General features: G+C 36.4%; 1 protein-coding gene across 2 annotated transcripts; it reads right to left on the bottom strand.

Annotated features, from left to right (window-relative positions):
- Window positions 1-108: 108 nt before the first annotated feature.
- Window positions 109-19084, bottom strand: rassf6 (Ras association domain family member 6). 2 transcript variants are annotated; one of them, XM_053645580.1, is made up of 11 exons: window positions 19014-19084; window positions 15233-15309; window positions 15073-15151; window positions 8386-8549; window positions 8169-8269; window positions 7115-7305; window positions 6684-6785; window positions 6438-6489; window positions 4496-4614; window positions 4313-4410; window positions 109-2345 (listed from the first exon to the last, which is right to left on the bottom strand). In XM_053645580.1, exons 2-11 carry the CDS (start codon window positions 15289-15291, stop codon window positions 2270-2272), a joined length of 1041 nt encoding a protein of 346 aa, XP_053501555.1. In that variant the 5' UTR covers window positions 15292-15309; window positions 19014-19084; the 3' UTR covers window positions 109-2269. The 2 variants fall into 2 exon arrangements, with proteins under 2 accessions (XP_053501555.1, XP_053501553.1); XM_053645578.1 differs by lacking the exon at window positions 19014-19084 and adding an exon at window positions 16228-16725.
- Between the last annotated feature and the right edge of the window lie 1614 nt (window positions 19085-20698).

The following is a 20698-nucleotide window of genomic DNA, read 5'->3' as shown; positions in this document are numbered from 1 at the left end:
TGTACACCCTTAAGATTAACAAAAAAGATTTTATATATATATATATATATATATATATATATATATATATATATATATAATAAACTATATACTATAAACTATGCATATTACGACATTAACTGTTAAAACAAAACCCTAACCCTAGGTAAAAAATAAATAAATACATAATTTACAAAAAAAAAAATAAAACCAATATTGTAACAATTTGATTTTGTTATTAGTTTTCTATGACACTTTTGTATGCTGCCTACAGATCAGAACTTTCTTTTGGTTGTTTTCAAACTGTTAACTATATATAAATATAACTATATATAAATATATAAATATATGGATTTTACTTAGTTATATTTTGTTATGATTCTTGCACTGCTAGAGTATACACAAACATTTCATTAATTATTAAATTACTGAGATTGTACAACAACAACAACATCATCGTCAGTGTTGGTGATTTAATTTTTAACCTTTTGGGATTCAATTTAATAATATTCTTAACAACAACAACAACAACAACAACAATAATAATAATAATAATAATAATAATAACAACAACAACATTGTTGTTGTTGTTGTTGTAGAAATAAATTTTTCTTTATTTTCTCAACCAGAAACCATGAGAATTACAAGGCTTTGCACACAGCCATGCACACATGTGCACGATAATAAACACATAACATTCAGCTGGAAAGTTGGATTTGGATGATGATGGTAATGATGATGGAACTTCTGTGGGAGAGCCACTGTGTTCAGCATTTCCCAGAGCAGCAGACTGAGGGCACGACTGCCAAAGCCCTGCGGTACCACCAGCTGGAGCCTCATTATTCATTTACTGCCATGACACTGTTTAGCCAGTAGCCTCTGATGCCCCCCCCCCCCCCCATTTTCCCTGGTTACTGCTCAATTAGACTAATGTCTATTAATAATATTTATAACTGAACCTGGAAAATTTAAATTACAGAAAGATGCATTATAGTACAATTACATAAACTTAGGGTGTGTTCACACTTGAGTCCTCTTTAAAAGAACCAAACTTACACCCCTTGAAGTGGACCAAGAGGTGAACCAAATGGAAAATGGCCCAGTTCTCTTTACATTCACACTGTCCCTGTCCCTGAGAGAGGACTCAGATCCTTGTTTAGTCCAGTTAAGCAGTAATGGGGTCTCAGACCTCTTTGTGTTCATACTGTTTCTTTTTGGGTCCTAGTCCTCTTGCAATGCTGTGCACCAATATTGTGCAAGATGGCTGACTAGTTTCCTGAATGGCATGTGCTAGCTTTCCTGTACAACACGTTTTTAAAATGACAAAAGAAAATATAGAACATAAAAAAAATTCTCTAAAAAAATGAAAGAAATCAAAGAACAACACAACAAATGAATGCAGAGGACAAGGACAAGAAAAATATGTCGAAAAAATAAATCCTACTGAAGCAGCATTGTGATGATGACAGTTGAGTTCAAAGGTTAGTTTTCTCACTCATGTCACATGGCTTGAAATCATACCTTTGACCTAAACACCTAAACACTACCATATGACATGACAGTTTCATATAACCATTTACTGTTGTATATTTTTAAAGAATTTCGTCTAACAAATTGTAGACAGGCCGCTTGACATCAGCTGACTGTCCACTAGATCGCAGTTTATCTCATGTGGCCATATATTTCTGCCGTTATTTTTTCACTTTAACCCAGCACTACAAGGCTGTCCAGTTAAATCCTCTGTCTTTCAGTTTTGCTGAAAATTGAAGAAACAATTTTGAATTTCTGTGGGTGGTTGATAGTTGTTTCTTAATATAGTCCTTCTTCTAAATTTGGAGAAGTGCAGCCGTTCCCTCATCTGTCACTAACATCCCTCTTCCAGCAGAAACAGCCATGTTGAGTAGTGCAATTTGTATGGAGGCCTGTATGAGAATTTGCAAATGGAAAATCAAGTGATCCCAGTGTTCACGATGTTCGCAATTTGTGTTCACAATGCATGTTTTTAGAGAACCGCTCTGTAAGCTGAAAGTGAACCGTACTCAGACCACCTCCAAAGATGAATTTGGTTTGGTTAGCTTTAAAAAGGTCTTGAAAAAATGTTCACACATGGGCCAAAAATCCAGTGAACCATGCTTAGACCCTTGAAAAGGACCTAGTGTGAAAACACCCATAGACAGTCAATATTGCATTTTATAATAAAACTTCGAAACATAACATAAATCTGCTGTTGGAGCTGTATGGGGGGGGGAACAAACAATTCCAGTCTTTTAGTCTTCTAGGACGCTTTCTTTCACACCGTCGTCTCTGTCTTAGGTGTCAGCTTTGAGTTCAGGCATTGTGTTAGGAGACTGTGCTCTCGCCTGTACCTGTGTGAAGAGCAAATATCTGATTAATAACTCAATCATCATCATAGTTAGGTGTAACGTTACTGTAATCTAATTACTTTTTCTGATAATGCAGTGACGCATTACATTTTAAATTTATGTAATTTCATTACAGTTACTGATGTCATGATATGATAACATTACAATGATAACAATGATAAAATTACATTACTTGTGTTACAAATTTACTGTTAAGGAAACAATATTAAGTAAAATGCATTTTAATAAATCACATTTTTGCCCCGAAGATAATTCTCAGAATAATTCTCCACTTGGAGCGGTTTGTTACTACGTAACTGAACATCATTAAAAGAAGACCGCCTGTAATTTTATATCTTCAGTGAATGGAGGCGAGACCAATCAGACAGGGTTTACAGGAAAATACTCGTGGAAACACTCGTGTCTTATTGGCTGACAGCTCTCAATTCTGCCAAACGCTAGCTCACAGTCAGTGTGAGGAAAAATGGATATATGCAGATTTTTTTTTTAACCACTAAAGGGGTTGAAACTGAAACACTAACCTCCTCTGATGCTGAGCAGGAAAACAAGGTGTGTAAATGTCTATATGAGTCCCAGTTTACGTGAACATGATATGTGCAGATCATAAGGAAAGATAATGTACTTCGCATGGCACTGTAGCAGCTAAACCCATACGCTGATAGCTTAGCTGTGCCTTCCCTTGGCTAGCGACACCAAACTAGCCTAATTAGAAAAGTTTTTATTTTATCGGTCTGGTAGTCCTACAAACAGTGACAACACCCGAGCCAAGTGTCATGATAAATCTGACTTTTTCTGATCATGTCATACATTGTGCTCTAAAATTACTGAAAGAACTACGAGTTTCACTTTGTAGTGTATTTCTGAAGGTTTGATAGGTTTTGAAAGTAACATGAAAGTAAAGTAATTAGTAATCTGATTAATTTTTACATGTAATGTTATCAGATAAGTAGTAATTAGTAATCTGTAGTGGATTACTTTTTTTGAGTAACTTGAGTAACCCAACACTGTTCATCACGAACCTAATAAATTCACCATGTCATATCATCAAAGCTATATATTTTGTGTTTGCGGAATATACTGTATCAGTCACATGGATAAGGGAATGTACTGTAGTCTCAAAACTCTTTCATTCTACAGCATCTTAATTCTGATTGGCTCTGACTGTAGTGCTGGCTCTAATTCAAACGAGAAGTTGATATTAACGAGCTCTTTCCAAAACATTATATTTCTATAGTAACATCTCATAATCTAAACCTAACAATAAACTGAATAAATAAACTTGTTATTTAATTACAAAGACAAATAATCATTGATATGGTGAAGTTTTCTATGTGGAGCTGTTTATTTAACATTTATCTCCGGTGTCAATGTTCAATTCATTTCCACCATGGGAAAGATTTTCCCTGTAACATAAAATTATACATTTTTATCTTATTAACATCAACAGAGAGAAAGTAGAGAGACGATACACAATCATCTCTCACCAGTTGCTCTTTTTTCTGCGAAAAACGATGTTCCACAACATAAAATGTAACTATAAATGGTTAAAAAGTATGATGTCATTCATTAATATATTGAAAATAATAATCATTAGCAAACTGCTATGGTATAAGAGGAATAAAACTCTTTTCAATGTGCTGTGATAAGAAAATTAGAAACTTTCACACCACACCATCCCATCATTGATTATTTTTCTATAAAAGGATGACCTGTTGCGTTTAATTACTTACAAAAGGTCAACAATTATTTAAAAAGGACCACAGTGGGAGCATAAATTAATTTTACAGGCACACTAAATTAATTTCTCTCATGAAAGACACCTATTAAAGGTACACAAGAGAGTCCTGTCCAATGCATTTTTAATTCCACCCTTAACCATGTTTGAGCTGTATAAGTTTCATACATAACCTCAAAGCCACGTTCAAAACATCTATTTCAGTGTGACTTACTTATTGACAACACGCTGTATCTCTTTGCTCTCCTCCTCATGTAGCTTCCGCAAAACTCGTTGGAGAATGGGCAGTTCTAAATTCACATACTGTGCTACCTAAAAAAGCAGTGATAAGAGTTAGTTTGAGTTTAATAGGTGGGTGCATGGCTTACAATAATGGACATGAGTGAAGTCTACTTACGTCCATGCTAACTTCCTGTTCATCGGTGTCCATGAGGAAGATTCTCATGATGTCCTCGGATGGCCCTTGAAGAAAACGCTCCCAAAGTGGAAGGTCTGAGCTGCCCAGCTTTTTCCTTTCTTTGAAATTGAGACATTTGCATTCAGGTGGTTAAGTTTTGCAAGATGGCCTCATTTATGCTTCAGAGTAGGTCAAGGTAATTTAGTGGGTTTCAATTTAGCAATGAATAAAATGTTAAACAAACAAAGACTGAAGCAACATACGATAATACTCAATGGCTTTTGCATTATTTCTTTTCAAATAAACTTTTTTTTATTTTTTTTTTGGGGGGGGGGGGGGGGTTGCAAACAGTCTTTTATACAGTTGTGTTAATGTTCCATACAGATATAATGTCCTCACACAAGTGATATACAAGCTGTCAAGAAGCTGTGTTAGATTGGTACATGACCTAAGTTGGTCCTAACTGACTGATCCGCGGAAAAAACGCTGGCCTGTTTTTTTTTTTTTTTTTGATTCCCAGGAGTACAGTGTTGATTTTGGTGTGTTTCTGTTTAGCCCACTTATCCCAGATACTGGGTCAACACTGCTCCGATAATACATGTCCATCGATATAAATCATGGGACATCATTAACTTGCCAAGACAATTATTTAGTTATGAAAGAACCAAACAAAAGTTAATGTGAAGCTCACTTGGCTTCATCAGAAAATGATGTAATATAAAGCAGCTCTTATCAGTTACATATTCAAGAATAACTCAGGAAGTATCAGGAAGTATGTGCTTGGAAGATAAGAGCTTTATACATCAGCTAACCATTACTAAGTTCCTCCAAACCAATATAAGCACAACTGTGAGGAAACGCTGGTTGCTGATAAGTGGAATTGGTTTGCATGATAAAGATGAAGCAATGACATTCAGGCATCCAGAGATAACATGGTGGTTATTTTTCATGATGGTTAAATTTATATATCGAGGCCACAAGTTAATCTTAAATCGCATGGACAAGGATTATTATGTTGTAGCCATTTGTTACCAATCTTACAAGAATGAAAATGCACTTTAATCATTTCCAAGCTTATGCCCTGCGATGGACTGGCATCCCATCCAGGGTATGTTCCTGTCTCATGCCCAGTGTTCCTGAAATAGGCTTGGGATCCATCATGACCGTGACCAGGATAAAGCAATTACTGAAAGTTAGAATGATCATCATGCTTAAGTTCCTGTGGCTACAATGGTTTATTTCCATTGATTTCTCTATCTTTCATCTGTGAAAATACAATAATTCCCACAAGTAAAATATTTTGTGGCCATGAAATATATCATAAGAAACTTAACGCATGGCCTTAATATATTAATTAGTGGAGAGACTTGGCCATCAGTAGCATAACTCATGGCTTCAGTGTATTAATTCATGTCCACACTTTGTTAAAAAATAACCACCATGTCACCTCAAGGACTCTATAGCTCTAAAGTTATTTCAGCAAACATTAGATATTTACAAAAGGAAATGTGAAGCCACTGAATAGCAGCTGAACATCGCTGATAATCCTCTGAGAGAGCTGCTGCTAAAGTGGAAAGTGTAGCCTTGTGCATGTCTGAATAAAAAAAAAAAAAACTTGCTCCCTTTAAAACCTCAGTTCTATCCATGAGAAAGTGCACCGAATATCAGCTGCCTGTCTGCAGAATTACTACAAATGAAGGTGAGCAAAAAAAAAAAAACTACTGAATTCATAAAACAGAGGCCAATGATTTGAATCCCAGGACTACATAGGTGCAATTTCTTAGATTGAAAGCATCTACAAAATAAATATTGTGAGTTTTCAGTGTAGGCATTTCAGACAAGACATGTTTTATTCTAGATTTAGCGACTGGAACATGTGTCTTAGGCAAACAAGTGCTAATAATGGTTCAGAAACTACAAAGACACTTTAAAGCACACATACCTCCACTTTGATGAATGCAATACAAGGCAAATTCACTAGGATCATTTTCTATCTGAAAACAACAACAACAACAACAACAACAACAAAACAGGACTGTGTGTTATTTCATCTCGTAATTGAATTCTCATTGACTACATTAAATTAGAAATGAGAGAATTAATAAAAAAGGACGTGCACATTCCTAAATGCATCTTTCCTAAGGTATACTCTACTGGAAAAGTATAATGCAAGTTATTAAAGGCATACCTTAAATTTATTTAGGAGCTGGCTAATGACCTCTTGTGTCCTCATTGTGCTGTTTAGGCGGACGTTTGTGGCTGTCCCATAGGATGGCGTAAATATCGATGTCTGAAAAGATATTTAACGTTTGACTTTAGAGGTTTAATCCCCCTTTCTGGCTCTAGAATTATTGCAGCATTGAATGCCTTGGGCTTTTTGTTTCATTTGTAAAACAGTATTTTACAAACACTCAGCTGCATGGAGGATTTTTCCAGAAAAAAAAAAAATTCATCTGCATTTTATGGATGTAAAATTGGAGAAATGCTAAAATGGGCACTGGAGAGTGATCAGCAATGGAGAAAACACTCTTTAAGAATATGCCACTGGCAGATTTTTTATTACGTGCCACTAGGGGGCCAAACACCAGCCTTTCATTTATTCCAGCTTTATTCTCTGACCTTATAGTTGTAAAAATGGCCGTTAATGGAGAAGCGATGCAGTCTGTTACTCTGCCTCTCCTCTGCCCCCTTGGTCTTCACTCTCTTCTTTACTAGAGCGGCATCACTCATGGAGCGGAACAGGATAGAGTTCTCTGGGACAGGTTCGTGTCGGGCCACCCTCAGCGTCTGGCTCTCATACTGCCTGTAGTCTAGATTTGAAGATGAAAATTGAATGTGTCAGTCACAGCATTTCACCTGAATTTTATAAAATTAGTTATTAGATGTTTTTTTCTTTACTTTTTTTGCTTTAAATAAAATCTTGGCAAGTGTGGACTAAAAAACAAACAAACAAACAAAATATAACCCCATTACCCTCAGACTTACTTTTCCCCCGCAAAACCTTATGCCAGAACTAGGCCGATTTGTCATAAAAACCATGACCTTGGCACCCGGATTGTGAGTTAGGTGGGAGTAAGCAGCATCGTTTAGACTGAGGGTGTAGTTTTCAAAAACTCTAAAGAATATAACAGAAGTCTGAAATAAAGACACTAGTCAGGTCCACTACATGACAAAATGTTCTTCATTATACATCCATCCATTTTCCATACCACTTATCCTACACAGGGTCACAGGGAGCCTGGAGCCTATTCCAGGGGACTTGGGGCACAAGCAGGGGACACCCTGGACGGGGTGCCAACCCATCCCAGGGCACAATCATACACACATTGACACACCCATTCACACTCTACAGACAATTTGGAAATGCCAATCAGCCTACAACTCATGTTTTTGGACTGCTGGAGGAGAAAACCGGAGAACCCGGAGGAAACCCCCATACCCGGGAAGAACAGTTCTTCATTATTATTATTATTATTATTATTATTATTATTATTATTATTATTATTATTATTATTATTATTGTGGTAGTAGTAGTAGTAATATATTATTTTATTATAGATCTAAAATGCTTTTAAACATTAAAAACTAAGAGGATAACATGGCAACATAATGTGTCTGACATAAATGTATGTGCATAAATATGATAATATTTTAAATGAAAATGGGACTTAACCTGAAGCACAACTGTCGACAGTCTCTGAACCATCTTGGATGGTTTCTTCTAGTTCATCAATGTGATAGAGATTTTCAAATTCTCCCCATCTGGTCATACCTCTAACAAAACATACAAACATACAAAAGCTTTCATATTATTGATCAAAGATAATTCAAGACAGTTGCATAAGTTCTATTTGTCTATATTTAAAGAAATTCTAGTACATTCCAGTAACCTCTTTTTTCCAAGTGGGCTGATGGGATCTGGAGAATGTTCCTGAGACTTGGAGCAGTTCCATTCCACTATCTGTTTCTCATCTTGGATTTTGAGGCGAATTGGTCTCTTCATACCCCAAGAGACAACCAGGAATCCCTCAAGGGTCACCTGACCAGCAGGGTTCTGCAGGAACATAACATGTCCCATTGACTGTTAAGGTTAGGAGATGGAGTGGCAGAGTCTATAGTGCTATGGGTATTCCTTTTGTTTTTAGCTTCTTTCATTATAGGAAGTTTCCATGGCTTTCCCAGGACATTTTCCAAATCTTACGGAACACATTCTGCTTTTTTTTCTCTCTCTTTGACAGAGTGCAGTGAGTCCGTGGTTTTGGAAGCCCCCTTGTGGTTTGAAAGAAACATGAAATGTACCCAAGTTAGAGATGTGGCATAGGATGATTATTATGAAGTGCACATGACGAAAATAAACGGACAAATGAGAGAAGAAAAAGAGAGAATTGTAGAAATGAGCACAAACACTGATCAGAAAAAAAATGAATGCATGTAGCAATTTGTCTATTTATTTACTCCCACTATTAGGCTTGTTTTGTGGCTAACAACTTACCCTGCTTGAAAAAAAAATAAATAGAAATCATTACAGAAATTCTAATGGTTTCCGCTGCAAATACTATTAAACCCATTTACAAATGCAGTGTGCTTTGGGGCATATTCTGTAAGGATTTAATGGTTTTTATTTTATTTCACTAGACATAAACATGCCACCAACAGGACCCAACACATTACCCACAAGGGCCATTATAGTTTCCATTAAAACCAATACAATTCCAATTATATCCATCAAAACCATTAGTATTTCTGTAATGGTTTCTATTGATCTATTCAGCATGGTACTCTCTAGGTATAAGACAGTGTTGTTAGGTTAAGCTGCTAGATAGATAGCTAGTAAACAGTAGCACATTTTTATAATCTAAACCATGTAAAAAAACCAAAACAAAAAACCCCCCCCAAAAAACCATAATGCTACATTCTTATGTTAGCTTGTGAGTTGCAGTGATTCTGTGCCTGCTTGTATTGTCCTGTAAAGAAGACTTTTCGGGTGTCAGTAGGTCCAGCTGAAAGGATTCTGGTATAATTCATAGCTATAAACATAGTATACAACTATATGGCTTTTTCAGTTCTGCCTAAAAATATCAGCTAAGCTTAGAAGCTAGCTATCACAACATTACATTCTGCATTAAGCAACCAGTGCCACGTTGTGATGAGCAAAAAGTTTGGTTAATAATTTCTTCCTCTGAAATATAGCTGGATATTTCAGAATGTGCTTCCCTATTTGAAAATACTGCATACCAGACATCAGTCGAGGAGAAAACAAGTCAAATAGACAATCTCACTTAATAGTATTTAATATTTAACTTAACATTAAACAAACAGTCACTTAATAACTAAACTCAACAGTTTACAGGACCTCAGCTCAACAGTTTACAGGTATATTTTCAAGACAAGTGGTTCGAGTCTGGTAATCTCCCCTTCCCCACTTTAGCCGTTTTAGCTTAACGGTCAGATAATGGTATGTAAAATGATGTAAGCTCCTACGTCAGCATTAGTATTAATGTATTTGTTTCTCTGCACAATTTGTTTCTTTGTAGGTAACAGTAGTTTCGTCCAGCTATCTATGCCTTGCAAATCTGCTGGAACGTAACAGTGAAACTGTATTAGATAAATGATGTGTAGATAAACATCACTTGTTCTGCAACATTCTGTGTATAGCACATCAGTTTAACAATATACAGTGCAAAGTCACTTGACAATATCAGGTTCTTGCCTTTCAAAAGCTTTAGAGCTACATTTCATCATACAAATTCACTGACATTTAGCCAGGATCAATATTTCCACAATGCAGAAAACATGAATGGAATCAGACAGAAATCTTGTAAGATGTAAGAGAAAAAAACAAAAACAAAAAAACACTGTCATGCAACACAAAATGCAAAGGGTTTAGCACTTACACATCAGTAAACATGTGGTTACTTAGCAACAAGGAACATACAACACAGCATGAAATAGAACACTAAGTTTAGCATCGAGCAGAAACTATAATTCCTGCAGTGATAATTCCAAATAAGACAAGTCAGTTATTCTGTAAGGACATATAATAAGTTTATTAAGTGCCAGGCACAAGGAGGATAGTGAACGCTGCTTATTAAAGTTAATTTTTTTATTCTTGGACGCACTAATAATGCTAACTGACGTTTTTTTTTTTCTTTTTTTTTTTTTTAGCATTTAGTTAAGTCAAAGTCAAATTTATTTATATTGGACATTTAATACAACACGAGTTTTGACCAAAGTGTTGCATATCATTCATAATAAAAAAAATGCATTAAAATAGAGCATAAAATATATTACTATAAGACAACAAACCAGATATAACTAAGACCAGAGAATAAGCAGCTAGACAGGGCAGATTATGAGTAAGCCTGAGAGAAGAAATAAGTTTTCAGGGACGATTTTAAATGAATGTATTGTAGGGAAAGATCTGATAGAGAGGGGCAAGCTATTCAAAGCCTCGGTGCCATTACAGAAAAGGCTCTATTGCCTTTGGTTTTTAATCGTGACTTCGGAATGGCTAGTAACAACTGAGAGGAGGATCTGAGCGAACGTGCGGAAGAGCGAAAGCAGAGGAGAGCTGAAATATATATGGGGCGAGACCATGCAAGGCTTAAAAACAAACAATAGAATCTTGAAATTGATTCTGTATTTCACGGGTAACCAGTGGAGTGAGTTTAAGATGGGTGTGATGTGCTCTCTCTTTTTGGTCCCAGTCAAAAAGCAAGCTGCAGCATTCTGTACAAGTTGCAAGCATGAGAGCAGGCAGGGCATTGCAGTAATTAAGCCTTGAAGAAATAAAAGCATGAATAACAGTCTCAAGATCTTTAAATGTGAGAAAAGTTTTGAACTTGCGAAGTCCGATAAGCTGGAAAAAACTAGCTCTGGTAACAGAATTTATTCGTTTGTCAAACTTTAAATCCGAATCGAAGATCACCCCCAAATTTTTGACCTGGGTAAGGATGTTTATCTTGTAGGGGGCCCAGACTACAGCTAAGACTTTCTATCAAATGTGAAGGACCAAACAGGATTGGCTTCAGTCTTTTTCTCATTTAGCTGGAGGAAATTTTCATCCATCCAGCCTTTTAAGTCCCTTAGACAGTCTAAAAGAGGAGTCAACAATTATTATTATTATTTTTTTTTTTACAGACTTTAACAGGAGGTAAAGCTGTTTATCACATAACAATGGTAGGAAACCTTGTGACATTCAAAAATGGAGAAAATAGGGTGTAAATATAAAGAAAATAAAATCGGACCCAGTATGGAGCCTTGTGGCACTCCACAGGTAATGGGGACTGTGGTTGATGCGCATGTTCCAATTTCCACCGAAAAACGTCTATTTATAAGACATTATAGAAACCACTCTAGTGCAGCATCATGAATACCGACCTCTTGTTTTAATCTATTTAGGAGGATATGATAACCAATGGTGTCAAAAGCAGCTCTTAAGTCCAACAGTACAAGGATGGCACCGTTTCAAGAATCTACAGTTAATAAAAGGTCACTACTTTTAGGAGGGCAGACTCTGTACCGTGTTTAGTCCTAAAGCCTGATTGAAGGGAGTCCAATATATTATTACTAACTAAGTAAGGGGAAAGCTGAGATAGTAAGACTTTCTCCACTCTTTTGATTCAAAGGCAGTTCTGACTACAATGCCTGTAGTTTTTGGGATCAGTTTGTTCAAGGTCTGTTTTTTTAAGCAGTGTCTGGACTATGGTATGTTTAAAGCAAGACGGAACAGTGCTATTTTCTAGGTAGCTATTAATGATGGAGAGTACAGTAGGAGAAACAGTGTCCAGTACGTCTACGAACAACTTATTAGGAATAGCATCAAGAGAGCAGGTGCTTGATTTCCTATGGGAAATAATGTCTAACAGATTAGAAAGAGATATGGGCTGAAATGCAGGAAACCGAGAAGAACAAGTGGTTGAAATGTATGAAATTTGACCTGTAACAGGTGAAATTTGTGGTCTGATATGAGGATTTTTATTTATAAAGAAGCTACAAAACTTCTCACAAGACTCCAAACTTGGATCAGGACTTTCTGCTGTGAGAGGGTTTAACAGAGTTTAACTGTGGAGAACAAAAAATTTGGACTATGGGAATTAAAAAAATAATAATAAAAAAGTTAGAGAAGTATTTGGACCTTTTCAAAGAAACAGCTTCCTGGTATTCAGACAGCTATTTTGCAGGAGTTGGTATGATACTTGTAGTTTATCCTTTTATCATTTTCTTTCTGCCTTTCTACATTCCCTCCTTAAGGCACGAGTGTCACTATTAAACCGGGGCTGTTTTTTGAGTTTGGCTTTCCTAACTTTAAGTGGCGCAACAAAATTTTAAATGGCAATACAAGAGGTCATAAAACTGTTAACCAACCATCCAGACTATGTGATGTCGATACAGTAAGACTAACTGGAGAAGCTGGAAAAGCGTCCGTAAACTGTACAACAGTAGAGGGGTTAATAAAGCGAGAGAGATGACTATAAGGCTGATTAGCTGGACTTTGGCAGGGACGCATACAATCAAACACAACAGGTTAATAATCAGACAAACAGGCATTGCTTAAATGAATATTACAAACAGGAAAACCTGATGAGAAAACAAGATCGAGTGTGTGACCAAGCTTGTGTGTAGGGCCTGAGACCAATTTGGTAGGATTAAAAGAGTCTATAAACTGTAAAAAAAAAAAAAAAACTAAAACAAGAGGCTTTGAAGGAGAAGGTTAATCAGAGCTAGGGACAACATACGATACGAAGTCTGAAAACTCCTTTAGGAAGTCCTTATTTGATTTAGGTGGTCTGTAAATAAGTGCACAGGGCAAAGGGCTAGGTAGTTCAACATTACATAATAAAACGTCAAAACTGCATAAACATCAACTGTAGAAGCCTGTGTTTGAACGAATCCTTAAAAGCAACAGCAACGCTCCCACACTGACTCGAGAAATGGTAGAAACATGAAGTAAAAATATGATGTAGTATCATATTGTTTGATGTTATACAACATTTAGTTCCAGTTGAGCAGTGTTCCGAGACTGCCCATATTTACTATAACCACACTGGGACGTTTCAAGGCACTCGTCTGTGTTCGCCTCATAAAAATTCCCCTTCGTAACTGTTACTACAGTAGTGTTAGCAATATCACCAGCAGTGTTATCGATGTATCATCGACATCATCAGCAGGCATGGCAATTGATACTTTTCAGAAATACAACCTTTGGCTTAAAATATAAAAGATCATAAGAAGAAGATGAAAAGAAAGAAGGGACACAATTTTATTGGAAGCACCTTTAACAGGAATGTGCAAATCAACATGAGTTAGCTAGCCAGTTATTTGACCCGCTACTGTACAAAATGCATGTGGCTTCTTCAGGATCTATTTTGCCTAGTGCTGCAAAAATAAACAAAACAATATGTCACGTATTCAATATTAATTTCTTGTTGTCTAAAAGCAGTATCGCACCCTACAGCGAAATACCATTTGTCATGTTACAGAGACTTAAACTCTGTTTGTTACAAAGTGCTGACATTCTGACCTCCTTCAGAAAACTTCACTATATTGACAGTTATATTGACAAGTTTGTCGAGTGTCTATAATACAAGTGTGCAAGTTGCTACTGTAGAAAGGATAAGATATTATAATGAACACATTCATATATAACCTTTGAGTTGCCTTGCAGAAGATCTCCTGTCCGAGCTGTTGTTACAGAATATTAAATGAACACGTTCTGACCAATCAGTATTGAGAATTAAACAGTCCTGTGGAGTAAAACAATATAACCTTTCTCTGACTTTCTAAAATCAGTGTCTTAATGAAACAAATCATATTTGGGTAACACTTTATAATAACAGTACATGGATAATCATGCACTAATACCTGCATTAATACTTACTTAAATATGAACCAATGATGAGTTAAGGCATGTACTAATCACAAACTAATGAAGACCTAACGTTTACTATGATGTGAGTCTTATGCATGAATAATGACCAGCTTAAGTACATGTTAGTATATGTTTGTCAGTTAATGTATTAATTAACACATATTGGTAAACTACATCAAACATGCTCTGTAAGAAAGAATATGAATTAAATATGCGTAATTTCAAATTGTTTAGATAATCTTCCATATGCATTTGTGTACACAAACATCATTGTATGGCGCTGGATTACTTTCATAATTTACATTGCTTATGGAATGTAAAAATACACACTAATAATAAACACCAATCATTTCATCTCAATGCCATACAGTGACATTTGCATACACAGCTGCATAGGTCAAATTATATTAATAATTTGAAATCATGCATGTTAAATTTATATTCTTTCTTATAGTGCATGCTTGATTTGGTTAACCCCTACGTGTTAATGAATACATTAATTAACACAACTAACTTAAGCTGGTCGTTATTCACGCATGAATTCATAAGACTCACGTCGTAGTTAAGGTTAGCTCTTCATTAGCTTGTGATTAGTACCTGCCTTAACTCATCATTAGCTCATATGTAAGTAAGTATTAATTCAGGTATTAGTGCATGATTATTCATGTACTGTTATTGTGGTGTTACCCTTATTTGTAACAGTTACCTCATTGACAGTGAGCTGCAGATGAGTCTTGTCTTTCAGAAAGCAGTTGTAGGTGTTTAGTAAAGATAGAAATCTTGTCCTGTGTGTGTAAGGGAGCAGTTACATTATTATATAACTGGTATTAAAAAAAAGTCAATAATTAAACTGTTTAGTGACTAACCTTGAAAAAGTTCTTCCATCCGCGGTGTGGACAAGCATGCGTGGCTTAGCCGTAGACATTTCTGAACCCAGACAGTTCTGCCAAAAAAAATGTTTTTTTCTTTTTTTAACAAAAAAATCCAAACCACTCATTTGCTTTATATATATATATATATATATATATATATATATATATATATATATATATATATATATATATACACAGACAAGTTTCTTTTTTTTTTTTTTTTAAAGTCCAGACATACTGCAGAATCTGCTATTCATAAAGCCAATCACTCAACTGTTACAGTAATACATTTCAACAGTTGTTACTGGCACAGTCCATTGATTTCCTTAATCACTGTGTACAAACTTGTTCTGTCAGGATTGGAATCTCTGCTATTTGACTTACGGCTAGTTAAATGCTAATATGTGAGGAACCAATAAGTTGTTCTAGACTCAGAGTGACAGGATTTCACTGTTTTTGGTCTGGAATAAGCTTTGAGTTTTGGAAACAGTCTGTGTGTATAGTGGTTTACTGGTTGTACATTCAATTTGTTGGTTATATGAGCTGCTCTTAGTGAGAATTTGTGCTTTTGTGAGTGCTTGTGTCAATACGCACTGTGATTGAAGGATAGGTCCAATCTAAGAAAGATTTAAATCCGTTCAAAATAATTCCAAGAGCAAAGGAATGCATACATGCCTAGAATATTGTGCGTTCTGTTCTATACTGAGCACCTTTGAGTAATAACAAATTAAAGAGTCCATGTGGATATACGGTGTAGTTGTATAACTTATTCATCTCGACTTGTATTTCACAGACTGATCTCAGCAGGAAAATCTCTTCTCCAGCTCCCAGAATGATAAACCATTGCAGTCTACAGCTTCATCAGATTCTAGAGTTAAGCACTAACCCCTGTCAGATTCCACATTCACTCTTTGAACACCACACCACCAAAGCCTGACTCACGGCTGCTCCAGACGCACATAAACACACGGTCCCAGCGCCACTCTCACCTGTCGCCAGCTCAGATCCAATGTCAGCAGACTCACGATGGAATGGGTGCCATATCGCTGCGATGTCTAGTTCCAGCCTGTACGAGCAGAGGCTGTATATTAAAGACGGTGTGGGATAGGTGGATAGGGGGGAGGACCAGCATGCCAGTCAAGTGTTAATGACTGGTGCATTCATACCGCGTTGTGCTGTAACTCGATCTGCCTCACCTCTCCTCTGAGCATTCTGGGAGAGCTTGAAAAGTTGCGGATTTATGGACACACCCATAGGTACGTGCCTCTCACCTCACACTACAATAGTATGATTAACCCTTTCTGCACTGACAAGCAGACGCCATGGAGACATAACACATTTTGCATAACACTTGCATTATTTAATATTATCTACATTTTCCGTCAAATTACTGTATGTGTAGAGCTGAAATCCTTCAGTGGAAGAACAATTCTTTCTTTTTTTGCGTTTACTTTTGGATTAAGGTCTTTAAAGGCTGAATGCTGGACTTCCCCCACACCTGTCATTTACATTCATACAATAACATCATGATATCAGCTCAGGAACTTCCGCATACATCATTTTTCTTGTGCTGTTGCCCTTTAAGTGAACTATATACCATCTGCCAAAGTATTTTTATTGTGTTACTCAGCTGGCCTGTATACAGAGCAGCCGTCTGTCTTAAATCTTAAAGTGATGTGCACTGGACAGAAGTCACTCCCTGAATACAAAACAAACGTGAACTTTGATTTCTAACCTTTGTCATGTTTCTTAGTTATGTCTTGCGCTCTTGTTTTCTCAGTACACACTTACACAAATGGTTACAGATATACAGATATGATACAGAATTGTTTATATTATTTACTAACCCTCACACCTGAATTTAAAGACTCCTTCCAGAAAATGTTAAAGGTGTAGTCAGATATTTTGACAAAATTTAGAAGAAACAGTCTGTCTTTTCAGTGTTCTTTCCAAAGCCACACCCCTAAAACACAAAGAGTCAAGCCTATGAACTGAGAGTAAACATGATTGACAGGTGTTCTGGTTGGTTGGATGTTAAAGGTCAACATCATTTGTTGTTTATATTTCAGCCTGTTAAAAGTCCAAAAAAGAGTGTGCCAAATAGATTTTTTTTTTTTTTTTTTTTTGTGGATGAACAACACTAAATATTGCGACACGTGCCCTGACCTAAAATGGCTGACTGCACCTTTAAGCCCTTTGTTTCACCCAACCAACCACATGACATCAGTACTTTCCAATTCCCATTACTCAGCAGGTCACTTCAAGTCCCGGAACATTTTTGCATACGATATTTACATACTTCTAAAAAAAAATATCCCTGCGTTCCAGGGCATTATGGTTGCTAATGCATGATTGTTTCGTCAAATTATAACTCATTTGTTCTGAACTGGCTGTATTCTGTCTTTTCACCATCACTCATATGTGTCTCTGCTGAATTTTGTGATTAATCTACATACACGCTGTAATTGTCCTGTTAGGATTGTGGACAGTTGGACATGTAGTTCTCAGACAAAACACCAGATGGCGGTAGAGTGTTACATTAGTCAGCCTGAACGTTGTTTAAATGAGACGACACACGTTGCCCATTATATAACCTGTCTTTTTATATCACTATCTTGTCAACGTAATATCCCTGCATAATATTTCTGCTCAAACCCATCATGCCATGTGATATAAAAATTCAGACTTATGGAAAGCACAATCAGCTCATAAACAAATGTCCCTTTCCTGTGTAACCGAGCTAACTGTTAGAACATAATGAAAGAGTCCTGTATAATGTGTTACAGACTTTTTATTTATTTATTTATTTTTTAACAATAATTAATATAAAGACAGGATAGTAGTCAGTGGTCAAAATATTGCCACTTGGTTCAAATAACAACTGGATTGAGAGAATAGCTCATTTAAAACATTTTAGTTGAATAATAAAGTCTAGCCTAGCCTTGTTTTTTTTGTTTGTTTGTTTGTTTGTTTGTTTTTTTTTTTTTTTTTTTGTATTTCCTTGTCAAATGTCGTATGGATCAAAAAATTGCTCTGGAATTGCTCTAAAACCCATTTTATTAATGAAAACCAATCCAACATTCAGGATAGAAACAAACCTCATTAACTGGTTAACATGGTTTTCCCACCAAATGCCATCAATAATGTCATCAAATTGCTCTGGGAGTATAATAAAACTAATTTCACCAAATTTTCAGCTAAAGTTAAATTAACAGTAGCTTGGCAGGCATCAAAATCTAGCTATGAAGGGAAAAGAAAACAACAACAACAACAAAAAAACACGAATATGTTAACTAGCTTGCTGACAAGCCAACCAATTAAAACTACTACCATTACCATTATTGGTCCTTAATGGTATTCACTAGACATTACATGCCACCAATAGAAGGCAACAAATTACCAGTAGAGACCCACAGAGACTATAATAGTTTCGAGTAAAACCAATACAATTCCCATTATAACCATTAAAACCGTTACAAACTCTATGAGGGTTTCTATTATTTTTTCAGCAGGGATTTTAACCAGTATCATATAAACGCATTAAATTAAAGAAGATGGAATAGGAAGACAGAGGGGTTTGTTTTAATTGTTTTCTTTTTTTTTTTTATAACAGGGGAACAATATCCAATCGTACCTGATGAGATCTCGAAACCTTGAGACATGGCTGTTACTAGGATCAGCGAATTACTTTCAATGCATTGATATTAACTCACACACAAGTTGCTTTATACAGGTAATATAAAGCGACTTTGATCGAATAAAGCTCGATTCTTACCCCGTCCCATTGTATCGTGCACAAAGCCAGAGTATCCTTCAGCAGCTACCATTTCATTCCGTTATGGAATCTTGTATTGTGTCCATCGCTCATATTGTGTTGCTGTATGTGACGAGAGCTTGCCAAATCACTGAGAGACATTGCTCTGAACAACAGCCCCATATTAATCTCACGTTGTCAATGTGTCTGTTTGTGATGGAACAGCACATGTGAGAGGCCTCAGCTGTTGGAACATTTATAACATTAAGCTTTTTATTATGTGTTTATTAGCATATACTGACGATCACGTGCAACCATGTTCACCATTATTGGATTAGAGTTCCCCATGAGTAATCAAGCTATTTTGTTGATCTTTTTCACCGTTTTCTCTCCTTTTGACTTTGGAGTATTTGTAGGCAACTGATTCTAAAATGTATACTAGTGGAACTATATGTCAGATATTTCCCATGCCAAGCATTCAGCAAACATTGACATCCAGTTTACATCTAAAATCAACTTGGCAAGCAAATAGTCAATGTAAAGCCATGTGCAACCTTGACTGCTGTGCTAAGCTAATTGGTACCTGGCATGTACCCTGGCAGATTTAAACAGCTCACAGAACTATACAAGTACAACGTGTTAATAGCTCGGTCATCAAGCTTCACAACATTTATGACTGAATTAGACTAAGAGCCTGTAGGTTTTTTTTGTGTGTCCTTTTCATACTCATTTACATTTAGTCCATCTTCCCAGCGCCCCTTCCTCCCTCATGATCATTTTCAACCATAAAGTCATTTTGGCTACAAGTCTTTGTCTTTGTTATGGCTTCTTGAAAACAGCACGTCCCCGGTGAAGCTACGTTTGTTTTCATTTTCACATCTGCGCGTGGGAGGAAGCTTTTATCTTTGGCCCTCGTTGATCCATCATCACGCTGCGCGTGACAACAGCAATTCAGAGTTGATGTATTTACAAGCCCGTGGTCTGCTGACACACACATACTTACGCATGATGTCCTTGAAGACGCAGCATTCTCAAAACCTGACTAAAAGAGACAGCAAACAAAATCTTTGCACAATCCTTGGCTCTCTTCCATCCTCTGAGACACTTAGAATAACCTGAGCTCTCTTTTTTTTATGGTTTTCCCCAACTATAGCCCTAAAAGGCAAAAGCCAAGAAGATGGGTGCATAAACACATACTTTCGGAAATGTCATTCGCTTGCTTAAAATAAACCAGAGTGCACAGGCCAACAGGCAACAGGTGGGTCCACCACACAAAAGCTTTCTGAATGCAGGCACCGTGCCAGTCACGCTGCTGCTATGAGTGCTATGAATGAGTGAGAGCTGGATGCTCTGTTCACATAACACAAAGGAAACTACAGTGCTGTGTACACACACTGAAGAGAAGCTCACATATCCTGCCATAATCACATTTAATCACCATACTGTAGAGCAAAGATGTCTTCAAAATAATTAAATGAAACGTTTCTACATTTTAAAAAAAAATACAGCAATAAACAGTAGTAAATGAAACAAAGTCAACATTTGGTGTGACAAATTTTTTTAAATAAAAATAAAAATAGTAGTCTCCAGTACAATGTGTGCAGTTTTATAAGGAAATGAGCTGTAAGTTTTATTGAGCATCTTGCAGAACCAGCCACAGTTCTTCTGGAGGCTTTGACTGTTGCACTTGCTTCTTATTTTTACAG

The sequence above is a fragment of the Ictalurus furcatus genome, chromosome 16, assembly GCF_023375685.1.
Source record: "Ictalurus furcatus strain D&B chromosome 16, Billie_1.0, whole genome shotgun sequence".
NCBI lineage: Eukaryota > Metazoa > Chordata > Actinopteri > Siluriformes > Ictaluridae > Ictalurus > Ictalurus furcatus.
This window is presented reverse-complemented; position numbering and strand designations above follow the sequence as displayed.